The 24897-nt window shown below is 43.8% G+C and overlaps 1 protein-coding gene across 9 annotated transcripts in view; it reads right to left on the minus strand.

Moving 5' to 3' along the window:
• The window catches only part of pbx3b (pre-B-cell leukemia homeobox 3b), a 66025-nt gene extending 55151 nt beyond the window's left edge, over positions 1–10874 (minus strand). For all 9 annotated transcript variants that reach the window (XM_061817261.1, XM_061817260.1, XM_061817257.1 and 6 more), the window contains exons 1-2: positions 9449–10874; positions 8827–8900 (exon numbers count right to left, since the gene is read on the minus strand). In XM_061817261.1, the coding sequence (XP_061673245.1) occupies positions 8827–8900; positions 9449–9696 (322 nt within the window). In that variant the 5' untranslated portion in view covers positions 9697–10874. The remainder of the gene's footprint in view (positions 1–8826; positions 8901–9448) is intronic.
• Between the last annotated feature and the right edge of the window lie 14023 nt (positions 10875–24897).

The raw sequence follows: 24897 nt of genomic DNA on the forward strand, positions 1-24897 counted from the left end.
CATGTACTGAACTGCAATGTATTGATAAAACATTCACAAAACTGTCCAACCCAAAACTTGATGATGACGTATTTTAAAAGTCATTCATATATGAGAAAAAAATGAAAATTTACAACATTTGAGATGCATCTATTGAGAATTGCCAAGAATAATGCTAATCGTGGAATTTTTGGTCAGGAAATGTTTGGCTATTTAAAGGGTAAATATGTCTTAATGTGTCCTCCAGTCTTTTACCACTCACTGTCTGTCAATGTCAAATGTTACCCAATCAAACATTTGGAACTTGTGTACACAAATCTGTTTTTGTCTCATCTACATCCAAAGATTAAAATTCAGTTTTCTAAAAGTTTCATGTTTGGAAGACAGGTTCCGCCCACAAGTGCGTATACTTTTAAATCCAGGTTGAAAACTTTTTTTCTCTCTCATGCTTTTTAGAATATTTCCAGTTTTCAATGATATGTCTTACACTGTACACCAGCGGTGTCAAACTCATTTTTGCCGCGGGCCACTTTGTAGTTGCGGTTTCCCTCAGAGGGCCGTGATGATCGATCAAAATTTTTAATCGCCTCATTATATTTCCACATGTAATTTATGAACTAGTTTTGGGATCAGAAATCAAGGGTTTTTCAACTATTGCTCATGTTTGGTAACACGAAAATGCTTGCAATATCTCAAAGTTGTCATTTATGACGTGGCAATTTGAAATTTTAACAATAATCCTGTGTATGAAATCTGGCATGCAAATAAATTTGCTTTGCTTTTGCTTTTCCAAAAATTACAATTCAGTGACACAATTTACACAAGTTCAAAAAGGGCCAAAACATGACAAAAATTTAATAAATGAAAAAAATATAAGGATTTAAAAGTACCTGCAGCTGTGTGGACATGGTCTTACTCATGGCTGCCTAAGTTGACAACAAGTTTTAAGTAGTAGTAGTAGTAGCATTCTTGACGTGGCAATTTGAAATTTTAACAAAAATCCTGAAAGTTGACACACACGAATTGCCTTCGCGGGCCACATAAAACCATATGGCGGGCCAGCTCTGGCCCCCGGGCCTTGAGTTTGACACCTATGGCGTCCACTGTTTTAAGTGTACTTTGATTTTCATTTTTTATCTTTTTTTATTTACATTTTTTTCCCGCTGTTTTAAATGTTTTATTTCTTTGCATTCAAATGCTTTTCATCGTGTAAAGCAGATTGACTCATCCTGTGTATGAAATGTGGCATGCGAATACATTTGCTTTGCTTTTGCTTTCCAAAAATTACATGATCAGTGACACAATTTACATGAGTTCAAAAAGGGCCAAAACATGACAAAAATAAAAAAAAATAAAAAAATGAAAAACACAAGGATTTAAAAGTAACTGCAGTTGGGTGGACATGGTCTTAATCATGGCTGCCAAAGTTGACAACAAGTTTCAACTCGTCCTTCTTTCTTTCTTCTTGAAAAAAAAAAAGTCTATGAGGGGTGGGGGGGAGAACAAAAAAAAAAAAAGCAAACCAAAAACGTGCACGCAAGGTCCTGGGGCAGTGCAAACCCGTCTATCGCTTCCCTCATCAAGCATGGATTCTAATCAGGGCTTGGGAGATATAAGACGCTCAGTCATTAAATAAATTAACTCTGCCACTCCACGCTCTCCTTCAGCACCCGCAAGAGGCTTGCCGTGCTCTGCATACTTACGCGAGCGCCGCGCACTTCACCTTCACACTGCAGCCTCGCCCGCCTGCCAACACGCACGCAATTTAACAGCTAATGTTGAATATTTAGAGGAGAGGAACCGCACCTCCTGTCCCTCAACAACGGATTCTCTTTGCATGGAAAGCTTTTACTTAATTGCATTACGGGAGCTAAAACCAGCCTCGGGACAGGGGTCTCGGTCCCTTTCTGGTAAATGCAAGACGGCCAGAACGCGCACTGAAGTTGTTTGATCAAGAAAATGAGGCCGCGATGAGCTCACTGTCGGTGTGCGACGTTGACGCAGGCGCTCGAAGCCGACAGACCGTCTTCACCGACGAGCACCTGCGCTCCAAACGGATCAATAAAACTAGGAAAACTGTTTAACCCGCATCCTTCCACCCGCATCATCTTCCGGAACAGGGTGACGTAAAAACTGCCCATCAATCATTTGGACGGATGAGGCGCAACGCAGAAAGTCAGCAGAACGCCCGGTTGACAAAAGTTGCCGTTTGAATTTCAAACTGCATTCCGTCGTCCCGAGAAAAGCCTTACGTTGCGATTTGTGTGGTTTGAATCCGGCGTTATTTAGTGAGGAACTACCTGGGAGGGAAGGGATGCACATTAGAGAGAAAGTTGAAAATGAACAGAAGGGTCTGGGGGATTCTCTCTCGCAGACACAATTAAATATTCATGTGTCTCCACCTAGGACACAACAGATACAGATCATTATCATGGCAACGGCGCGCCAGCGTTTTGCTCGCACGTTTCGCTCTGGCTCGCTATTTGTCTGCCTGCGTGTAGAATTTCAATGAAATGAAACGTGATTTATTACGAGCTCGGCCAACGAGGTTGCGACGTCGGACAGTCGTCGGTTTGACGCCGAGATCGCAGCTTTTTTTCCCCAAAAACTTTGCCCTGAAAAGCAGTTTGGGCCGCGGAAGATTTCAGGCAAACAAAACGCTGGTGCAGATGAAGATGCAAATCTGGGGTTTTGTTTTCATGTGTGAGCGGGCATTGTTCGACATATTGCTTAATTTCTCACTGAATAATGCATGAGCTCTAATGACAAAACGCAGACATATGCACGATGTGGGGATCTAGGAAGGGCTGCAATTTGGTGCCGGTCCAAATTAGGATTGTTTGGTCTTGGCACAGCCTCCGCTGTATTGAGTGCCAATTCAGCCGTATTATCTCTTTAAATCATCTCGTGTTATGTTATGAGAAATTCTATCAGTATGACACTCAGGATATTTAAAATGCTCTCGGTTGTAATCGGTCCAGGTTTAGATGTTGCTCTGCTGCACTTAGTACCACGCTGGGTAACATTTTTTTGTACTCTTGCTGACCTCTGCTTCGGAAAGCCAGGACAACCTTGTATCTCCGCGTCTTTTGTTTTGTTTTTCAAAGCCCGTCAAAGAGGAGCAACGAGGGGAACAGCGTTCCCCCGCTCGCCGTCATTAATCACAGCTTTCCGAGAGCAGGCGCATATTAATTTCTGTCATCCCAAACATCATTCGGTTATTGTTAAGCCAGGGCTTAGCGCCGGTTCGCCAGCGCGGCCGCCGGTCGAGGGAAGACGGGGGCCTGCGTGGCTGCGTTTCTGAGCGAGGCGCCTTTATCCCCGGGGCTCTGACACCAATTAAGCCATTTCAGCGAGAGACCAAAACAGGGCCCGCTCTTTCGGTGTAACATGAGCCAGCACCTAGCCTGCTGGCCCCTTGCCATCTTTCCATTACTTCAGACACAAAAATGCCCTTCAAGGACTTAGAATAATAATCATTGAGAAAAAAAAAAAAAAAAAGAAAAGAAAAGAAATAGCTACGCTCAGCCAATGGTCATACCTTACTGACAGCTGGCTACATTACAAAGGCAGGAGAGTCAGTGTTTATGCGCCGATCAGCGGCTGGGGTCACCCCCGTCTCCCAGGACAATAGTTAATTAAAGGTATTATACATGCATATTTTATCCCAGAGACAACATCAAAACAATTTAATAGTAGAGTGCCTCAACTCATATAGCAAAAAAGCGGAGTGTGCACTTGATTTTCCCCACGGTTGCGCACTGGAAGGCAGCACGTGGAGCTTAACTCAAGGCTAACACGGAATAATGCAAGCTTTGCTATGAATTAAATATTAGAAAGCCAATAAGAATTATTTGCCTTATTAAAGCGGCAGAAGACGCTGATTAAAATTTCATCGCATCGCCGTCTTTTTCCTATTTCTACCTTCGATACATCATTCTAATGTGGGGAAACGCTGAGGAGCACATCTTCATTTTCTTGTTTGCAAGGGGGGGAAATAACGGCATTCAGTTTTCCCCTTTTTTTGTTTTGGAAGACTATCTCTCCTTCAGAGACTGATGTCAAAATATCTTTGATCCAAACGTAGTTCATTTCTTAAAATCTGCAAGGTCAAGCCCCTCGACTCGGAGCGATTCGAGCACTTTTCAAACAAAAGCCCAAAATTGCACGTGAGGCGAGCCGCGGCAAAGGACAGCCGGACTCTTTGCGGCACTCGCAAATGATCGCTCATTTAGGTGTCCGCATGTAATGTGTACGGAGTAAATGAACATCGTGGCGTCCATTGTCCCAGGAGGAAAGGCTCCAGCTAATGAAATCGGGACCTATAAATAGCAGAGTCATTACCGAGAGAGGACTCGCTTTGCACCCGTCTGGCGCAAGCCGTCTTCGTGCCGGACCAAATAACGCGCCGCGTGACGTTACATGTTGCCCTCGCCCATCCGGGGACGTTATTGTGAACACACCCATGCAGGAGAGTCAACTGAAAAAGAGATTCAGGAAAAGGCCGGTGGAACAGAAGCACTTTTTTTTCTTGCAAGGGAATTATTTGAGCAAACCCAAATTGTACTCTCTCTTATTTTGCAATAGAACAGGGTGAACTATTATAAACCATAGACAATGCATTAGCGAGTTAAAAGAAATAAAGGATGCTAAGGTTCAAAGACTGGCACGATTTCCATCAAATTAGCGGTCTATTTCTAAAAGGGTCACCACTTGTTAGCTTCTTTTGGTGTTTTCAGGTTTACGTTTTTGATTTTAAGTAGGCGAGCACAAGAAGTGCAAAATCGGCGGTGGCCTCCCGCTGTAAACTGGTTTCAATCAATCCTTCCCTTTTGCATCGCAAGCAGCCTCTGCTGGCTGCCAGCGCCCGAAGATAACCATTTCACCACCTCTGTCATGCCTAATTAACAGCTCAGACGCACAATTCAGAAATTTTGCAATTAACCTACTAAAATATTGTTGCGGGATGCTAATTGTTATGCCAGTTGCCATAAAGACTCATTTGCATAACGTATGTGCAAAAAACAATTATGAGCTGTTGATCGCACAGGAGCCCGACGAAAAACGCTTCCAGCGACAGAAGACGAGGAGAATGTGAGAGAAAAAGAGAGAGAGAGAGAGAGAGGAGAGAGAGAGAGAGAGAGAGAGAGAGAGAGAGAGAGAGAGAGAGAGAGAGAGAGACGTGCAAGATGGGTGCCGATGGAGAGACACCATTGTGCCAAAACCCAATAGGAGCAGTGCAAAGACATTTATAGCCACAGGACAAAGACATTTCGGCTTCCAAATGAAAGCGATACATATTCTTTGTTGTGTTTTGTCTTGTTTTGGTATTGCCCCCCCCCCCTCGCTCTTTGTCTGGCTCGCCTTCATATGTTCTCTCTGCTGATGGGGAATCGGAGGGTGTTTGGGCGCCGCGTAGATCATCGCTACACGCCGCCGCGGAGGAAGCCCCCCCCCGCGATCGGAGGAAGCTCGGGAGCCCAGCTGTGCGCCGGCCATCGGGCACCGCGCTATCTAGCGACTGCAGACGCGTCGCTGGGGCTCCCTGAGACAAGAAAAAAAAGCAGCCAAAGTCAATTGTCTTGGCTGCTGAATGGCTTGCAGCTCTCTCGTGTGAGCGCGCTGGAACATTTCAGGGCCACAAAAATCACTGGAGAAGAACAAACCCAATATAAAAGACCATTGTATTGCTGTATATATATTTTGGTGAGTGAAAAAAAAAAATGCACACACACATATATTGCATAGAAAAGTTTTACACTACCATGAAATGTAAAGCTTATGGCAAACCTTCTCTAAATCAACAGTATTTACCAACCATCATCATTTTCCATCTTTTGTCATGCTTAAAACAAGCTATTTCTTCAAAATAACACTTTTAATGATAAAATATAATCAGTATTGTTATGTGCAAATGTTAAAATGTCAATTTTCAGGTATTTTGGGGGAGGGACAAAAAATGTTAAATTAGTTTCTACTTGCATTCCTGAACAAGCGGCCGAGTGTCAATATTGATTCATTTCTGACTTCCGAGAGAATCCAAGTAAAGCAGCTCCAAACATGAATTCCTCATTCCTGTTCAGAATGGGAAAATGATGAGAGTCGACTGAAAATGAAAGCATCCACATTTAAGCACTGCCACTACAGTGTCTGGCCGGAGAGCAAATCGCATCAGATGGTCTAATTAACGCAGTATACAGAAGAAAAAGGAGACGCAAACGTGCATTGATCATGCGGATAAAGCAATTGAAACGAGCTTCCTCGTCGGGTTGGTCAAGTAACACTGAAATGAACGCTCCCGATAGATTTCACAAACACTTACGTTCCTAGCGCATAACGCTACTTACTGCAGCTAATGCCTTTAGTCGGCCTCTCTGCTGGTTAATTAGAGTCCAATCGCGGCCTGCATTTTGTGAACCCCCCCAGCGTCACGTGAGACACGCATCTAGGAAGACATCTCCAGCTTTCCGAACCCACCCCGGGATTCACGCGGATGCAATCATCCCCCAATTTGTAAGAGTACCCTCCGCCGGAGCCCACCCCCCACCCCGTTTTGGAACCGACGAGTCAAAGGTCAGCAAAACAAGTCAATACGTAGCCAAAGCGGCGGCGGGCAGCTGAGAGAGCTGTGGAGAGGACTAAGCCTCTCAGTGGCGCGCCGTGATTTAGCCTGTAATAGTTCTGTGTAATCTCTTTCTATTGATTAAACCTCACTTCAGAGAGGAGTCGTGCAACACGAGCTCTCTCTTCCCGGTCAGAAATGCCATATGGAGGTCATCTTTCACCTTTGTTATTCTTGCCTCTCCCGAGCCGGTCTCCCGAGCATCGAAAGCCAGAGGCGGCTTCGGGTAAAGCCAACGCACGCGGCCGAGACAACTGCAAAACTGCAACAACCGCGGATTTTCTGTCAATTCACCGGACGAGCGGCTAAATATGCAAAATGGGCCTTGCGAAATGATTTAAAAGCTATTATTTTTTTCGTGGAAGCAAAGAAAATAAAGGAGTGGATGAAAGCACCCGTCTCGTGTATTTTATCAAAGAGCAAGGAAATTGTATGTAAGGGGCCTGGGTGGAGGTGGAGGTGGGGGTGGGGGTGGGGGTGACACTCCTGCTTAAAACACTGAATTTACTGACAAGCAAATGACTTCATGCTGCCACTTAATCTCATTTCCTGCATAATGCTTGATTAGCATATCAAAGTGAATTAATACTTCGAGGGCATTAGTATTGCAGAAAATATTCTGGCGCTCGACAAAAAAACCAAACAAAAAAAAAAAAACAAAGACCAGGAAAGTTCTAAAAAGTCCCGGAAAAGCCTCGCTTTCGCCCTCCTCTCAAATGCAACTTTCAGATAGTTTACTTCTTAACCGTCGCCGTTGTTGCAAATATTCCATTCACGGCCATCAAATGATATTTGGGTATAAACGACGGTGCGAGGCCGCATTCCCCTTTTGAGGAGAGATGAAAAGGGCCCAGGGATCCCTCTCTGCCGCACCGGCCCAGCTCCGTCACCGTCTCCCCGAGCCGCGAGTTGCCGAACCCGCACACCCGTCGCGTCCCACGTTCACGGAGATGTACTTGGTTGTGCACATTTACAGCAAACCGGCCCTAACCCGTGTTTGACAGCAAAACCACTCCGACCGAGACCGTCAACACATCCGCTTTTACCCTGATTGTAGGTTCATTGTGCGAGGTGTGGAAATATGTACACTTGTCAAAAGTCTGCATTTCTTGCAAAATGGAAAGCGACACATCGTACGTAGCTTCTCTTGCTTTGCGCTAAGAGGCGACCCAAAGCCGAGCACCCCGGGCTCCAGTCCAGAGCCTCCGTCTGCCTCTGCGACCGGCACCTGAGCACGAGGGGAGTTCATAAACTTTTATGATCTCCCCTGAGCCAATTTCCTCATAAACTGCGCAAAGGTCACAAATCTGACAAGTTATCAGAGGTGCTAAAAATTACTTCCAATCCGCAACATTGTTTTCTTCCTATTCCTCCGATTTGTTTTCTCATGTTTGGGGCATGCATGAGAAAAAAAAGCCCAATAGTGTGAAAGTCCCATTATTTTTGCAGGCGACATTACAATAACCTATTTTTATTCATTGATTTCATGGACTTTAATGGCAAATTATTTTGTTTTGTTTATCAGTGCGCATTCTGGAAAATTTCACTTTGTGTTTGTTCACGATGTAGAGAAAAGATTTTGCTCATATACAGTGTGACTGATTGCTTTCAAATTTTATTTTGAAGAATTATGCTATGTGAATAATCAGAGACGATATCGATACCAGTCTGTTATTTCATAACTTAAACACACCTATTACATATTTTCACTCAAATGTACATGTGATGTTTACAAAAAGCAAGTGTGAAATTTGAACAAAATGAACATGTATTGTGAAATTCCAAAATGTGTTGTTTCTATGTGTAACCATAATTCAGTGAAGATTCAATAAGGTGGGCACATGTAGTAGTAAAAATTCACAAATTGGTCTATTGAGCAATGTTGCCACAATATGTACAGAAAATATTTGGAGCTGTGTCGAGCGTGCATGTGTGTGTGTGTGTGTGTGTGTGTGTGTGTGTGTGTGTGTGATTTAAAAGCTAATATGTAAAATCAGCAGCAGGTAGGGAATATATCAAAGAACATACAGATGTTTACATAATTATATAGTGTACATACACACCACGCTGTCATGTTTAAACGCGCGATTGATTCAAATGCAGCGAGTTCCCCCTGTTACTTGGATGGCAGACTGTCAAAGCGACACTGCGGGCGAAAGTCTGAGATTGTTTGTGCACCTTTCACGACTTTGTCGGGGAAAAAAAAATAGTTGGCGAGGGCTTACCTGTCTTTTCTTTGATTTCACAGAGAACGCTGAAGAGGGCTGGTTTCATTCTGTGACAGTTCAGTCCGTGTTTCCTGTTTCAGTATCAGACAAGATACGATATTGATATAAGTTCACTGATGAGTCATATTTGCACTATGATGAACATCATCTTGAAAAAAAGGGAGATTGCTTGGTGTCGGTTTAAAGTAACAAAACAAGGCAGTCACTTTGACTTTACATAATTTGATTAGATTAAGCACAGCGTCAGAAGAAGCCAATGCCCAATTTGAGTGATAATTATGTTCACTGAACCTTCTGCTTTCTGCCACTTTTTCTACAATTAAAGAATCTGTTGCAATGTGTGTGTGCGTGTGTTTGTTTGTGTGTGTGCGTATATACTTCAACTTTTTGAAGAGCACACGTCACGTTTGCCTTGACAATCATTTGAATTCCAAACAGCGGCAACCCTCTCGTGTGCTTCATCTTTACGAGGCGCTAAATGCACCTGATCATTGCCAGTGTCATTAAACGCACCCCCGGCCTGCTCTTATGCTTGGCGCATGGGGGCAGGTTTGCGTGTTCTAAAGGGGGGCGGGGAGGGTTACAAGTTACAAATCATTAAAACAAAAAAACAACCAACTTTGCTTGCGCCTCGTCCAGACTTTGGTCGGTTATGGTCATGATTTGATGCAGAATGTCGCCAATGTCTTGTTTGCGTCCGTCCCCGTCCGTGCCGTCGTGTCCGTGTGGAGGCGCGAGGGCCATGCCCCCTTGCACCGAGTGGCCGGCCAGACTGACGCCGCCGATCGACTGCATGATCCGGGCTTGATCGTCCATCGGAGCCGCTAAGGAGTCTGTGCACTGAGCCACACAAATTGAAAAACTCATATACGAAATGGGCTAGAACATGTACCGAAGACAATGAGGTTGCGCGGCAGCCTGGTCCCAATAACACACAAAAAAGGTGGGGGAATTAAAAAAAAAAAAAAAAAACAATATTGCAGCGATGTGACGGCGTAAATGTGTCCAAGTTGACGCTTGTCTCTTTACGCGCGGTCCAAAGTGCCAAAACCGGAGACGGCGTGTGAAGAATATCGCCTCAATTTGGCTATTTAATGCAAAACTTCTGCTGTCAAAATTGCCGAAGGTTGTCCATCTTGTCCACCTGCACTCTTCACGCCAATGGATCTTCTCTCTGTCCGCGAGATTTGACGGCTTTGAACGCAACTGCTCCTTTGGTGATCTCTCATTTATTTGCGCTCTTCGTGGGATTCCCGGAGCATTTCCTCATAAAAAAATGTCCACAACGAGCACCATCGGAAGGCAAAAATAATCCAACGCTGCAAATAACTATTTGGAAAATGACACCCCAAAAAAAAAATCTTAGTGCAGAAATGAAGTCCACGTATTTTTTCAGAAAAAAATATGTGTCCGAATATCTTTGCAATAAAAAAAATGCAAAAAGTTGTGCGATGTCAGTTTGGAAAAGAAAAAGAGCATCAAGGATTGTAAATTAATAAGGATGCAACGCTGTATTTTTAAGCGATGCGCCCAAAAAAAATGAAATTAAAAAAAAGACCTTGCCTGGCTAAAATTTATGAGGTGCAGCCTGTGTGCCTGTGTGTGTTTTATGTTGTTTGATGGTGAGCGATTGACAGTGTGCCAATGCCACTCACTCAATGCAGACGTGTCAGAGCAGGCAACACGAGGGGGGAGAGAGGGGAAAAAATGCACACACACTCGCGCGCGCGCGCCCACACGCGCACGCGCTCCCACATACAGAAAATACAAAATGAAATGCAGGCCCCGCCCAACAGAGGAGGGCTCCGCGCTCCTGTCACTTCTCACCCGAGCGGCGAAAAAAAGCCCAAAATGTTACGAGCGAGTAGTTAGGCGGCTGATTAGAGTGATGAAAGCGCGGCGGTCTTTGCGGGAAAGGCGTCCTCGTGCAGCTCTGCGTGCGCGTCCCGCGCGGTAATCAAGATTTACTCCTGCAAGGCGCGCAGGCAAATGCATAACGAGACTTTTATGCAGTTTGATGTAGAGCAGCGCGCGCTCCTGCTAAGGCTTTTGCTGGGCGAGCGGCAGACATGTTTATATGATTGCAAAATCAAGCCGGCTCCACCAATCCACGTCTAGGAGCTGCAAGAGTGACGACGCGCGTGTCCTATTGCTTGGCAGATGCATGATGGCCAAAGCCCACCCACTCAATCCCTCCATCTTCACACTGCCCCTGCACAAGCAGCAAAAAAAAAAAAAAAAGGGGGAAGAATGGCAACTTGTGATTGGTCGTTGCTAAGAGCGACATCCATTGCACAAAACAGGCGGCGCTGCTCTGTGCTCCTCCGCAGTTGCTATGGCAGCAGACACGTTGTTGGGCTGCAGCTTGCAAGGCAGCAAATATACTGTAGTCTGCATTCGCTGAAAGCTTTTTGGAGATAAACATTGAGAAACGGGCTGAAAAAGAGGGGGAGTGCCGACAGAAGAATTCACTTCAATTTACAAGCTTTAGTCCGGGAACAAATGCTGCTCCTTTCTGGTTTGTGTCACCGTTAAAATGAAAAAAAAAAAAAAAAAATAAAATAAAATCTTAACGTGTAGAGAGCTTTACAAAAGTTTACAACGAATTATTATGAGTATTATAATATACACTTACAATGAATTTAAAAGGTTGATTCTTGGGGAAAAATCTTTTTTCGTTGCGGTTTGTGATGTTATTGAAATGGAAAAAAATCTTTGCATATTGAGCTAAAAGAAAATATCTTTGCAAAACTTAAATGTACGCTATTCAGTAAACTCAGTGTGTGTGTGCGCATAAAATTATTTGCATTCAGGTCATTAACTGTATAGTCCAGGGGAGTCCACTCAAGACGCAGTGGCCGGGTCATTCAATGCTAATTACATACAATTTTCTTGGTAGAATATCAAATTTAGAAAAGGCTTTTTACATATTTATAGATTGGTTATGTGCCCTGAACAAATTTATCAAAACCACGTTAGACCACCTGCCTAACTACAGCGCTGGACTTAGACGTAGGTCTAAGTTTAGACTGACTTTCTGGCACCAAATTGCCACTGAGGAGGGCAAATATCCCTATTTGGACACACTCGGCTTGTCGCAGACACTTACGTCACTTTTTAACCCTCCGCTGCCATTGCGGCCTCTATGAAAATTGCAGCCATCTTTTTTTTTTTTTTTATGTTACAAATTAAACAGACACATTTACATCTGCATCAGGGAGCGAAATTTTATTATAGTCAGGGCACAAGGCGGTAAAAAGGGAAGTTGTGAATGTAATTTCAGTGGTGTGCTTTTTTTCTTTATGAAGGTAGCAAAAAATAGTGCTGGCGCCACTGCTCAGCTACCCCAGCACATGAACAACGTGACGCGCCAGAGAGAGAAAGAAGAGGAGCTCGGCTTCATCCCAACTAGACGGCTTACCGGGCTGAGGTGTGTGCGGGTCCCCCGGAGGCTGAAAGGGTTGCTGCACCCTTGCCACTCGCCGACCTTGGCGTTACTCGATGTACCTAAAGTTATGGGCAATGAAGGGGCACAGTCATTACCAAATAGAATCCTGTGGACTTGCACGCTGACATGAACGTGGCCAGTTCGACTTTCAACTATCAATCAAATACGTCCGCGCGTCGAGCGTCTTTCGAACGTTTGAGCCGTGAAAAGATAGCCGCTCAAAGCCTCCAGTGGATTACAGTCAACATCTTTATCTACGTTGCCACGATTGAGAAGGCCGCGACGCAGTTCTTAGCGTTCAGCAATTGTCTTCAAACTAACAACAAACAAATCGCTGAATTCACTTGACAAGGTCTTTAAGGTGCCTTGATTTTATTGTGCTGTCGGCGAAAGGCCTTCTGAGGTTTATTTTCTTGGGGGGTTTGTTTGTTTTTTTTACAGTCTTTCTGTTGCCAACCTGCGGGTCGTTTGTGAACTCGACCGACTTGTTTTTTTGGAACCAAACAGACCGAGAGGACATTCACAAGACTGAGAGCCACACACAGCAGAAAGCACCGTGATTGGTGAGCGCTTCCAAAAACTGTGGGCACAAATGAAACCAAGCATGGGAAATATTATAGAATTGTCCAGTCAAATGACAAGGAAAATTGCTTTTCATTATTACAACACAGGGCGGGGTGAGGGGTGGGGACACAGATGTGTTTTTTTATATAACTGTACGATTATGTTTTTACCCCTCTCAACCACAGTTTTTAAAGCAGTTTTACAGAAAATAACATTTATTCTCTACTTGGGAACTAACTACAGTAGTAGTATTGTGGAAGGGGCAATAATAAGGATACTGTATGTACAAAACCAGGAAGTTCAAGAGTTTGTTGTCCCATAATGTTTGTTTTTTTGTTATTATTACGTTTGTACGGTATGGAGCCCCTAACGGGACATTGAAAAAAAAAAAAAACTTGTTTCTCATTGTAATGAGTAAGTTTGTCACTATAATGAGTAGGTTTTACTCATAACAATGAGTAACTTACGCATTACAATGAGTAACTTACTCAACACAATGAGTAAGTTTGTCATTATAATGAGTAGGTTTCTACTCATTACAATGAGTAACTTATGCATTCCAATGAGTAACTTACTCATTACAATGAGAAACAAGTTTGGGTTTTTTTGCTCCCTTTAGGGGCTCCGTACATTTGCCTTATCTTAGTCTTATTTTATGTGCTGACTTTGTTTATTTGATTGCTAGTTTTGATTACCTGCAGCCCGAAGGGGGGGGGGGGGGGGCACAATTCCTGTGCATCCTGTAGGCCGGTCCCAAGCCTGGATAAATGCAGAGGGCTGTGGCAGGAAGGGCATCCGGCGTGAAACTGTTCCAAAAATATATGAGCTCAAGCTCCAGGGAGAAGAGATAGCGAGGGTGGACAACTTCAAATACTTTGGGTCAACAATACAGAGCAATGGAGAGTGTGGTAAGGAAGTGAAGAAACAGGTCCAAGCAGGGTGGACCAGTTGGCGGAAGGTGTCTGGTGTTCTGTGCGACAGAAGAGCCTCCTCTAGGGTGAAGGGCAAAGTTTATGAAACAGTGGTGAGGCCAGCCATGACGTACAGATTAGAGATGGTGGGACTGAAGAGACAACAGAAAGCAGAACTTGAGGTAAAAGAAATGAAGATGTTGACGTCCTCGCTCGGAGTGAGCAGGTTGGATAGAGGAAGACCAAAGAAAAGGTTGATGGATGTTGTGAGGGAGGACATGAGGACAGTGGCTATTAGAGAGGAAGATGCACAAGATAGGCTTAGATGGAAAAAGATGACACGCTGTGGTGATCCCTAACAGGACAAGCCGAAAGGAAAAGAAGAAGATAACGTTTGACTTAATCATCAGTAGAGATAGCAACTTTTATTTTATCTATTTATCGATTTGTTTTGAAACTACTTCTGTCAAGGTCCAGTGATCAGCAGTGAGCAAATCTGCCCTACAACTGGAGATTTGGGGTCAAATCTCCGCCAGGACCCCTCATTAGTGGGTATTACTCCTGATTACAATCGGTTTTAGAAGCGAATGGAAATGGAAATAAACACCTCGACGGGCTAAAAGAGTTTGAATGCAAATAGGATTTCTCAGGGTGGAATATTCCTTTCCCGAAGTAGTCAGAATTAAATTTTGGGATAGTGCCGGGGTCTGTCTGCTCCATCTTATTCTCAATTTGAAGTTGAGGATATTATACATATTAAAAAAAAAAAAAAAAAAGCAATAACAGCCTATGCCATGGAGTAAAAACATGGATGTCAGCGTATCATGTATGAAAATGTCTGATTTTTATCACTTGAGCGCGAGTCACTCCTGCACAGCACCGATACTGCGGATCGGCATTACTTTGAAAGTCTAAGGCGGTTGCGTAACTTGAGTAGTTCATCAAAAATGTATCCATGTAATTCCACCGGCTGAACAAAGTCTTTAGCAGTTAGCGTGGTTCATTTGTTTGACCTTGAAGTACAAGAGCAAGGCACTCTCGAGTTTAGTGAACAGGAGTCCCGAGACTGCCGCATTTATCATTGAAACGCTGAGCTGTCAAGTCACACCACACACCTGCCACGGAGGGCTCAAAGGTACAGAGGCAGCCTCTTCTCCCCCGTTGCACTGCGTGATTCTTCATCGCATTGCATCGCAGAGCTGCTCGCGCTTGTTTTCGGGCCCGTGTCAACCTAATTCATTTCTGGATGTGACAGCTTCTGACTGTAAGAGTCTGGCACCGGCAGCTCAAAACGTTCACGGCAGCCTTTCACTCCTTTGCAGATATTCCTCCTCATACCGCGGTGTGCAAATGTCACCAAAACGCAGTAGAAGCTCTCGAGATCATTTGACAAGCTGTTTTCACACTCCCCGTACGTCCGACGCCAACGGATGACATCATTTTCAAAAATGAGCCGAGCCGGCCCGGGAACGAGCGCGCGAGAATGCGGAGACGACCGACCGACCGACCGACACTTTGTCATCGTGCTTCTCGTGGTGACGTCTGAAAAGACCCACAGGTGCTCTACAAAGTGACTGTGTTGTCATATTTCATTTAGGCATCCTTCAGCAAAGCTGTAATTGCCTAATTAGCTTGTTAATTAGAAGATTAGCATTTACTGATGGAGTGGCTTGCTCTGTTGTGATGAGAGTAATGCAGATTAAGTGAGAAGTTAAGGGTGTCTAATTTCATACAGTTTTACTGTCCACCAAGGGGTCGCAAATGAGTCTTACAAGGTTTGATTTTGCATTTGAAGATGATGCGCAGCCCCCTTTTTATGAACGTCGGGGAAGGCAACCTCACACCTACCTCCCCAGATCCATCTCATTCAGATAACTACTGTAATTGCTGCTCTTATGACACTCTCACAAGTAAAACGATGCAAGTCAGACCGGTTCGACACAAACAAAAAGAATAAATAATGAACTGTTTTGCTTTTAGACAATGTTGAACCATATAAGCAAGCACATCTAATTTTGTATGGATAACTAATTTGTGAAAGTCCCTTGTTTGAAAGCTTCACTCCTGCACTCTTCTTTGGGATCCCATCCATCCATTATCTGCCGCTTTCCCAGGTCGGGTCGCGGGGGAAGTAGCTTCAGCAGGGATACCCAGACTTCGCTTTCCCCAGCCACTTCTTCCAGCTCTTCCGGAGGGATCCTGAGGCGTTCCCAAGTCTCTCTAGCGTGTCCTGGGTCATCCTCTGGGTCTCTTTCCGGTGGGATGTGCCCGGAACACCTCACCAGGTTCAGGAGGCATCCGAATCAGATGGCCCAGCCACCTCATCTGGCTCCTCTCAATGCGAAGGAGTAGCGGCTCGACCCTGAGCCCCTCCCGGATGACAAAAGGATCACATTTTATTTTGATTTTGGCTAGAAATGACGACACATTGGTCCGTTGTGGTAAAGAGGGAGCTAAGTCCAAAGGCGAAGCTTTCAATTTACCAGTTGATCTACGTTGCTACCCTCACCTATGGGCACGAGGTGTGGGTCTTGACTGAAAGAACAAGATCCCAGATACAAGCGCCCGAAATGAGTTTCCTCTGCAGGGTGTCCGGGCTCTCCCTGAGAGATAGGGTGAGAACTACTACTCCTCCCCATTGAGAGGAGCCAGAGGAGGTGACTGGGGCATCTGATTCGGATCCCTCCTGGACGCCTCCCTGGCGAGGTGTTCTGGACACGTCCCACCGGAAAGATAACCCAAGGACGACCCAGGACATGCCGGGGAGACTATGTCTCTCAACAGGATTGGGAACGCCTCGGGATCCCTCCGGAAGAGTTGGAAAAAGTGGCAGGGGAAAGGGAAGTCTGGGTATACCTGCTGAAGCCACTTCCTCCTGTGACCCAACCCGGAAAAACGGTAGATAATGGATGGATGGATGGATGGATGGATGACGACACATACCATAAACCTGGAAGTGGGTGTCCCTTTTAATGTTGTGCTCGCGGTAACCTTTAAGATTGGTCTGGATAGGTGCCATACATCCTGCTCAATAAGACACGTCGAATTTTGGCTGTCAACACCACGCAAGCTCAAATTGATCCCCTGTGCTGATGAATCTTTAAAATCATTGATGGCTTGGCAGATAGTGATGTGGCTAATGTTAGCAAGGAGCACAACATTGTGCAAGTACCAGTCATGTGATCAATGATAGGCGAGATTCAAAACAGATGAAATGATCGAAGTAGTACGACAATACATTCAAAAAGGCAATTCAGCAAGATTCTCGTTTACCGTAGTCCAAATCAGTCATCTGAGCGCATTTTCAATGTTACAAAAAAAACCCAGACATTTCCTAAAAGCAGGTCAAATATTCTTGCCAATAGACAAAGAAGATGTTACTGCAGACCTGACCATGATTTATATTTTTATGTATTTGATCTGTCAGATGAGATAATGCAACATGGTCGCTTGGCAGAGAAGAGAACCACCCGGAAGCCCGGACTCAGCCTGCAGAACTGGCCCGTTGGCAACTTGGCACGGTTTCAATTTATTGGGAAGAAAATAACAGCAGCTCAAAATGATATTTTTAGCTTTATTTTTTTCTCCTCATATTTATGAAACTTCTTTTTGATGGTCAACAATATAGATGTGTGTGGATTCTGGAAAAGAAACCTACACCAGAGCCTGGTAACATCTAATTATCTGCATTATATGTAGATTAAAAGATTAATATTTAAAATTATTCTGCTCTTTTTCACTTTTGGACAAACTGTTGAATTAAAAAAAAAAAAAAAAAACTGTGAAGAGGTCACAGTGTACGTACGGTGTCTAAATCACTGCGGCCAAGTGGCCTCCGTTCAGCTTGAATATTGACATTATGCCAGCTATGACACCATAACTCAGCCGACCGCGATGGTCATTTGATAAATGGTATCGTAAATTGTTGACAAAACAATTTGTGATGTATTATGTTTCGGATGGGTTGTACCGCTTATCAAATCAAGTAATCTGGCAGGCTTTCCATTCATCAGCATAAGGCCAGCACGCGCCGAGGGTAGCGATGACTCGCCGGCTCGGGCTACACGCGCTCCCAACGTCATACGCTACATATGAAAGTCAGAAAAAAATGTTGCATTCACAACGATCTACAGCGTCCTCCTTAAATCTTAGTGCAACTTTAATACATAGGGATTACAGGTTATAATAACTATAGTTTCATAAGGTCACGTCTTCTATTTCTATATACAGTGAAGCCGTCCGAGAGTGGTCTTTAATACATAAAGAAAAATGATTGTGCTTGTCTGGTGTGTTTTTTGTTTGATTCCATTTTGTCTTCCAACAGCAAAGTTGTAATATTCATGTGGTGAGCGTATCACCACACGATTCGTTGTAAAAGAAAAAGTCAACTATCAGATGTAGAAAAGATGAAATTCTTTTGACTGGTCATGTTTTAATGAATCTGGTTTTACACTGCAAGTCCAAGTGGCCTTTAAAACACAAAAATTGCACAATTCAAAACATTTTGACCTTCTGTTTACTTTGGCGTTTCAAGTTACATGCAGTAAATTGAAAATATGCCTGCATTAAATTACATTACATGCGCAGACGGCCAAGTTGTGCATAAGTAACTCCGCAAGGGTCGAAACGGAACTAAACGATATTACGTAACACAAATATTAAATGTCACGTTCTTTTATTTGGCCTAGGTTGACTCTTTATTTGGTATTTGTATCGATGAGGGGGGGTGGAACGGTGGATCAGCTGGTAAAGCGTTAGCCTCACAGCTCTGAGGTGCCGGGTTCGATCCCGGACCCGCCTGTGTGGGGTTTTTATGTTCTCCTTGTGTCTGCGTGGCTTCGCTCCAGGCACTCTGGTTTCCTCCCACATCCCAAAAACATGCAACATGAATTGGACACTCTAAATTGCCCGTAGGTGTGATTGTGTGTGCGGTTGTTTGTCTCCATGTGCCCTGCGATTGGCTGGCAACCAGTTCAGGGTGTACACCACCTCTTGCCCGTTGACAGCTGGGATTGGCTCCAGCACTCCCTGTAACCCTTGCGAGGATAAGCAGCTAAGAAAATGGATGGATCGATGGATGGATGTTTTCCGATCTGATTCCGGAATTGTGTCACTTGAGATGTAAATCAGCAACTCTCTAGTTTCAGATGAGGTACATGTGTAATGTTTTCTTTCTTTTCCTGCTTATCCTCACAAGGGTCGCAGGGCATGATGGAGCCTATCTCAGCTGTCAACGGGCAGGAGCCAGGGTACACCCTGAACTGGTCGCCAGCCAATACCAGGGCACATAGAGACAAACATCCGTACACACAATCACACCTAGGGGCAATTTAGGGTGTCAGATTAGTGTTGCATGTTTTTGAGGATGTGGGAGGAAACCGGAGTGCCTGGAGGAAACCCACGCAGGCACAGGGAGAACATGCAAGCTCCACACAGGCGGGACCAGGATCGAACCCGGGACCTCAGAACTGTGAGGCCAACGCTTTCTAGCTGATCCACCGTCCCGCCGTATTTTATTTTGAAAAGTATAAATTAACAACTGTTCTTTTTTGAGACGGCAGTGTAGGGACAGATCATGTGGTTAATTTTTTTGTCTTTTTTAAGATATGTTCTTGATTTTTTTTTTTTTTTTTCGTTTTTTTGATCATACCTGTGCATGAAACCGTGTCAGATTAAAAAAGTAAAGAAAAAAACAGTGATATTAAATCTAAGAATTCCTTCATGTCGCAGCGGTGACAAGTGTTGGTGTGGATGTGACTGCACTCACCACTAGCTGTCTTTTTCAGGTCCTCAGCAGAAATGAAGCCTGAAAACAAGAAGAAAGTCACAGGGGGATCACGTGCGTCTCGGCAGTCAGACTCGTACATGTAATCATGCGGGCATTTTAATAAATGCAAGGAGAAGTCTTTATTTTTAGCTTCAATGAAGTCACGCGCTAACACTTAATTGTCAGCTTCCTTCAAACGCATTCAGGTGAATATGTCCCATTCATATGAAACACGCAGTCCAATATTTATGAAGCGTCCGCGCTGCAGCCAATTTTCAGCCGAGGTATTTGATCTTAAAAAGCCCGTTGCTCAACAGCGGCTCCGCGCGCTTGATCAAGAAACAATTGCTGTATCTTTTCATCGCGCGGCGAGTCGCCTGTCCGTCGTTTCTCTGACAGTGGGCGACCTCCGGGCTTCAAAGATACATTGAAGTTCTGCAAATAAACTGTCAGGCACGGAGCCCGACCGACGCTCCCGCGTCTATCTGTCCGTGCCGTCTAAAGTCCCGCTCAGTCATTTCTCGTTGACACCGCGGAATATATTTGTGTATCCTTCAAAGCGTTTCGGCGCGGCGGAGGCCTCGGTACGACGAGCCGCGCGTTCCCGGCTCCCGTTTTGGAACGTTTTGCCGAGACAAAAGGATGAGACGACCTGCTGGTTTGTGACATTTAGTGGCCACCGTCTCCCTTGACGAGGCTGCGGAATTTATGAAATGGGTCCTTTACTTGCACATGAGTCTTACTTAAGACTCCCGTTAAAGCCACATGACCTTAAGAGACAGGGAAACGGATTGCGGATAAATGCTAATACGGTGCGTATTAATTCCGCGGACGCTTGCGACATATTTCACCGTCGGAAAAATTAAAATGAAGCATTATGACCATTCGTCATTTTCCGTGTCTGTAACACGATTCTGCTCTTTGGCAATTAGTAGCGAATTTCATTTAGTGAATGATGACATCATAGTTATTGTCTTTTTTGTGTGTGTTGTTATGTTTTGTTTGATTTGTAGATAGTGGATATTGCTGATTTGACAGCTTTCAGTATTCGATCAAGGGAGGAGGGGGTGTAATTGCAGCAGATGTGTTTCCAGGAAAAAATTTGCTCCGTTTGAAGATTTGTTTGTTTTAAACAATAACATCGGCTCACAAGCCTCCTTTTGACTTATACTGCGCATATCTCTCAAGACTGTATAGTAGGGTAAGCTCTCAAGGTTAATGCTCCTCTCGAGTCTTTACCTCTGGCCCACTGCGCAGATCACAGTAATTACGCTTTCCACATGTGAATTAGAGCCGTTGGAAGCAAAAAGGTCAGCTTTCATCATCCGACCCTTGACCTCAAGTGGGAAAAGAGCTCAAAAGTGCTTCATTACAGCAGATTATGGCGAATACTCCAACTTGCTTCAATTTGGTCTTTATACACCCAAAACATTCATTTTTGTGGCCTTAAATGTGGCAATGTCAGGCAAAATTTCACAGCAGTGGTCCTTCAGTTTAAATCACGGGTGTCAAACTTAAGGCCAGTGGGTCAGATCCGGCCCACCACATGATTTTATGTGGCCCGCGAAGGCAAACCACGTATGTCAACTATGGTAGCCAATCCAGTTACACTTTCTCAGTCACGTGACGTCACATACTAAGAAAACGTCACTGGATTGGCTGGGTGTTGGGTTCTGACCTGAATTCACATTTGCAATTGTGCCCAGTTGGATCTCAGGAGACTGAAAATATTGTGTGATAATCTGATCACTTTGAAATAATGTGAATTTTACAACATAAAATTTTCAGTGCATTTTTAATTCAAATCCTGGTGGCACATATTCACTTCCATAGTCAACTTCCATGATTGTTGTTATAATCTGTACAAAAAATGTCAAATTGTCACATCATAAATGGTAACGCATGGCAACAGGCATGGGGAGAAGATGCAAACTCCACCCAGGGGGGTCTGGCATTGAACGCGGGACCTCAGAACTGTGAGGCCAACGTTTTCCAGCTGACCCACCGTGCCGCCCATTTGCCTGATTCTACTTAAGTGTGAATACTGTAGTAGTATAGACTTGAATACTTTTTTTATATAGTAGCAGCAAAGCTGCTGAGGTGACTCAATTCATCTGGTCAAAAATCCTACATGTCATGGAAGTTATTAATGATGCATTATTATACACAGTTATGTAAATATTATCGTCTCCAAGTGGTTCTAAGGACCGGGGTTCAAATCCCGGCCACACCTGTGTGGACTTTGAAAGTTTAACCCATGTCTGGGTGGGTTTTCTCCTGGTACTCCAGCTTCCGCCCCCATGCCCAAACAGGCGTGTTAGGTTCATTGAAGACTCTAAATTGCCCGTAGGTGTGAATGGTTGGTGCCCTGTGAATGGTTGACGACCAGTTCAGAGTGTACCCCGCCTCGGACCCAAAGGTTGAGATGTCATAAACCATATTAACCATGTGCCCATTGACATTCTGCACAAGATGGCGCTCGCCGTAATCAAAAGGACGGGAATGAGCTTTGGTGACCACAATGCACCGCAAACAGTCTTGCGGATCAGGACCGATTCGATTTTTGTCATTTTTTTTGCCCTCTCTCTTTGTACAGCAACATATCGTTCATTAAGGTTTAGGCACTAGATTAAACCAGAACCGGTATCCAATAGCAATTAACTTCAGTATATCGCGAGGCCATTTTTCACATTAAAGTAACCTTTTAATAGCTGAGCCTTTAACTCCACTGCAGGTAATGACTTTAAAGAGTGCTTATTAAAAGGGAAATGGTAATGAGCTTTAATAAAGCAGAACAACTTTGAAATAAAGAGCGCTTTTCAATGGAAAAGGATGGCGGGATCGGGCCGTGATTCCATTAACGAGACTAATGATTCTTTATCAGCCCTCTTATGTGTACATGGAGCTAACATTAACAGTGATTGAGGACGGGCCTCAATGAAAAGATGGCTCTTTTCATTGCCCTTTAAAAGATCAGATAGGAGGGGGGGGGGGGGAGAGAACTTTAGCCATTTACATCACTGAGAATTGATATCGCGAGTCAGACGACCTCGGACTCGGAAGGCGGAGCGAGAATCTCCTTCGGCACGTGTGAGCCGTAACAATGCAGTACATCTGTAATTATAAAATAAATTGCTCCTATTATGTCTCAAAATGGAAGGAGTGGAATTCGACTGTGTCCAAAATTTGACTTTGAACGGATGAAATATACAGTGCTTTTCAACGTAGGTTTGAGAAGTTCTTCTTATGTGTTTAATATTATATTATATAGTATTTCTAGAATTATGGTAATAGGCAGACAAGTCAATTCTGTGCCTCTTTCAAATGTGGATAAAAATGTGTTACCTTCACAAACAACACCAAATATCTGTGTTGTGTAAATTAAAACCACAATGAAAATCATTAAATATGATGTAAATATTTCCATGTGGAAGTGTGTGTGTGTGGGGGGGGGGGGGGGGGCACAATGGCAGTTATCAGTGTAGTAATGCCAGTGTGAGCTGCAGTCAGTTGAGGTCAACTGAACAGGGTGTAATTTATTTTTCATTTATTTCCTAAAGATTAATTCCATATGAGCAGTACCAAATGTTGGCAACGGCGTATTGGGGTGCGTGGGATGCGCCCACAGTGGCTGTTTCACATATCACAACAGGTAAATGTAACGTGATTTTAGCTGTGGGTCACTTAAAAGCACAGTCCCTGGAAATCTTTTTTTTTTTTTAAACTCTGCTATAAGAACTAAATAGGAATTGGGGACCAAACATGCAGTTAATAGTTTTACATAATAGTTGTAGTTCCAAAACATATACCAGGGAAACTACAATATTCTCTCAGCCAGTGACACCACCCAACAGGACTTAAGTGGTCCATCATTAAAAGAAATGACAGGTTTTTTTTTTGTCAGTTTTGAGTCTCTACATACAGTGTACTGTAGGCGACCGTATAATTTCATTCAGAACTGCAAGAACGGCCAACGATGAAGCCGATTGATTCTACATGAAGCAGCGGATGACAAAAAAAGGACCGCGTGCAACAGATATTTCGAGAGGCCATCTGCAATCATTACTTGCCCCATTCATTGACTGCACTTTAGCATTTTGGTCACAGAGACTCTTCACACTTTCCTTTATTAGAAGTATTATTCCAGACCACAGTTTTGTATTTTGAGTTTGCATTCCTCAGTTACACAATTACTTTACTCTTCAAAGCATAATGCTATAAAGATTCAGCAAAGTTTAGCCTTTAACTGCTGATTTCGTTTTATTATGGAATAAAGTCATTCTTCATAAATAACCCCAACAGTTCATATATACATGCATTTTTTTTAAATTAAATCCAATCTTTTTATGTACCATATTTTCCGCACTATAAGGCGCACCTTCAATGACTGGCCTATTTTAAAACTTTTTTTTTCATATATAAGGCACACCTCATTATAAGGCGCAGAGAATAGATGCTATAGTAGAGGCTGGGGTTACGTTATGCATCCAGTAGATGGACTCCGCTAAAGGCTCAATATTGATCCATATATAAGGCGCACCTGATTATAAGGTGCACTGTCAGGTTTTGAGAAAATTAAAGGCTTTTAAGTGCGCCTTATAGTGCAGAAAATACGGTACACGTTCACATTGCGAAAAGTAATGCGATTTCTGCTGGGGACGATGGAATCTATCCGCGATGTCACGTTGCACATGCTCACAAACATGAGGCACCGTGTTGATGGAGAAAATACGGCCCCTTGCATCTGCGATCATTTTAATTATTTTGTGCGACCGGAGCCAAAGTTTCCTTTTCAATAGTATCTATTCATTTTACATCATCTCCTTTTCTTGTCCTTTGTCTGCCATTTACCTTTGAAAGTAAAATGATTTTTTTTTTTTATGTTTCACGGGCCATTATTTGGAGACCCGTGCACAAACAAATTACTGTATTTATTTTAATCATTTCCCTTGTATTTAAACAGTTGAAACATTTGACTGACTGAAGTAGTTGAGATGGAGGCATGCACTGGAAAGGAGAGGAATGAAGCTTAGCCGAAATAAAACAGAATATATGTGTGTGAATGAGAGGGGTGAAGGGGGAAGAGTGAGGCTGACGTTGTTGATTTGATTGCTTGTTTTGACTATCTGCATCCCGAAGGGGGGCACAATTCCTGTGCGTCCTGTAGGCCGGTCCCAAGCCCGGATGAATGCAGAGGGATGCGGCAGGAAGGGCACCCGGCATAAAACTGTGCCAAACATATATGAGCGTTCATCAAGCTTCAGGGAGAAGATATAGCGAGGGTGGTCGACTTCTATAGTACTTGGGGTCAACAATCCAGAGCAATGGAGAGTTTGGTAAAGAAGCAAAGAAACGGGTCCAAGCAGGTTGGAACAACT

Source organism: Syngnathoides biaculeatus, chromosome 4 (assembly GCF_019802595.1).
Source record: "Syngnathoides biaculeatus isolate LvHL_M chromosome 4, ASM1980259v1, whole genome shotgun sequence".
In the NCBI taxonomy this organism is placed as follows: Eukaryota; Metazoa; Chordata; class Actinopteri; order Syngnathiformes; family Syngnathidae; genus Syngnathoides; species Syngnathoides biaculeatus.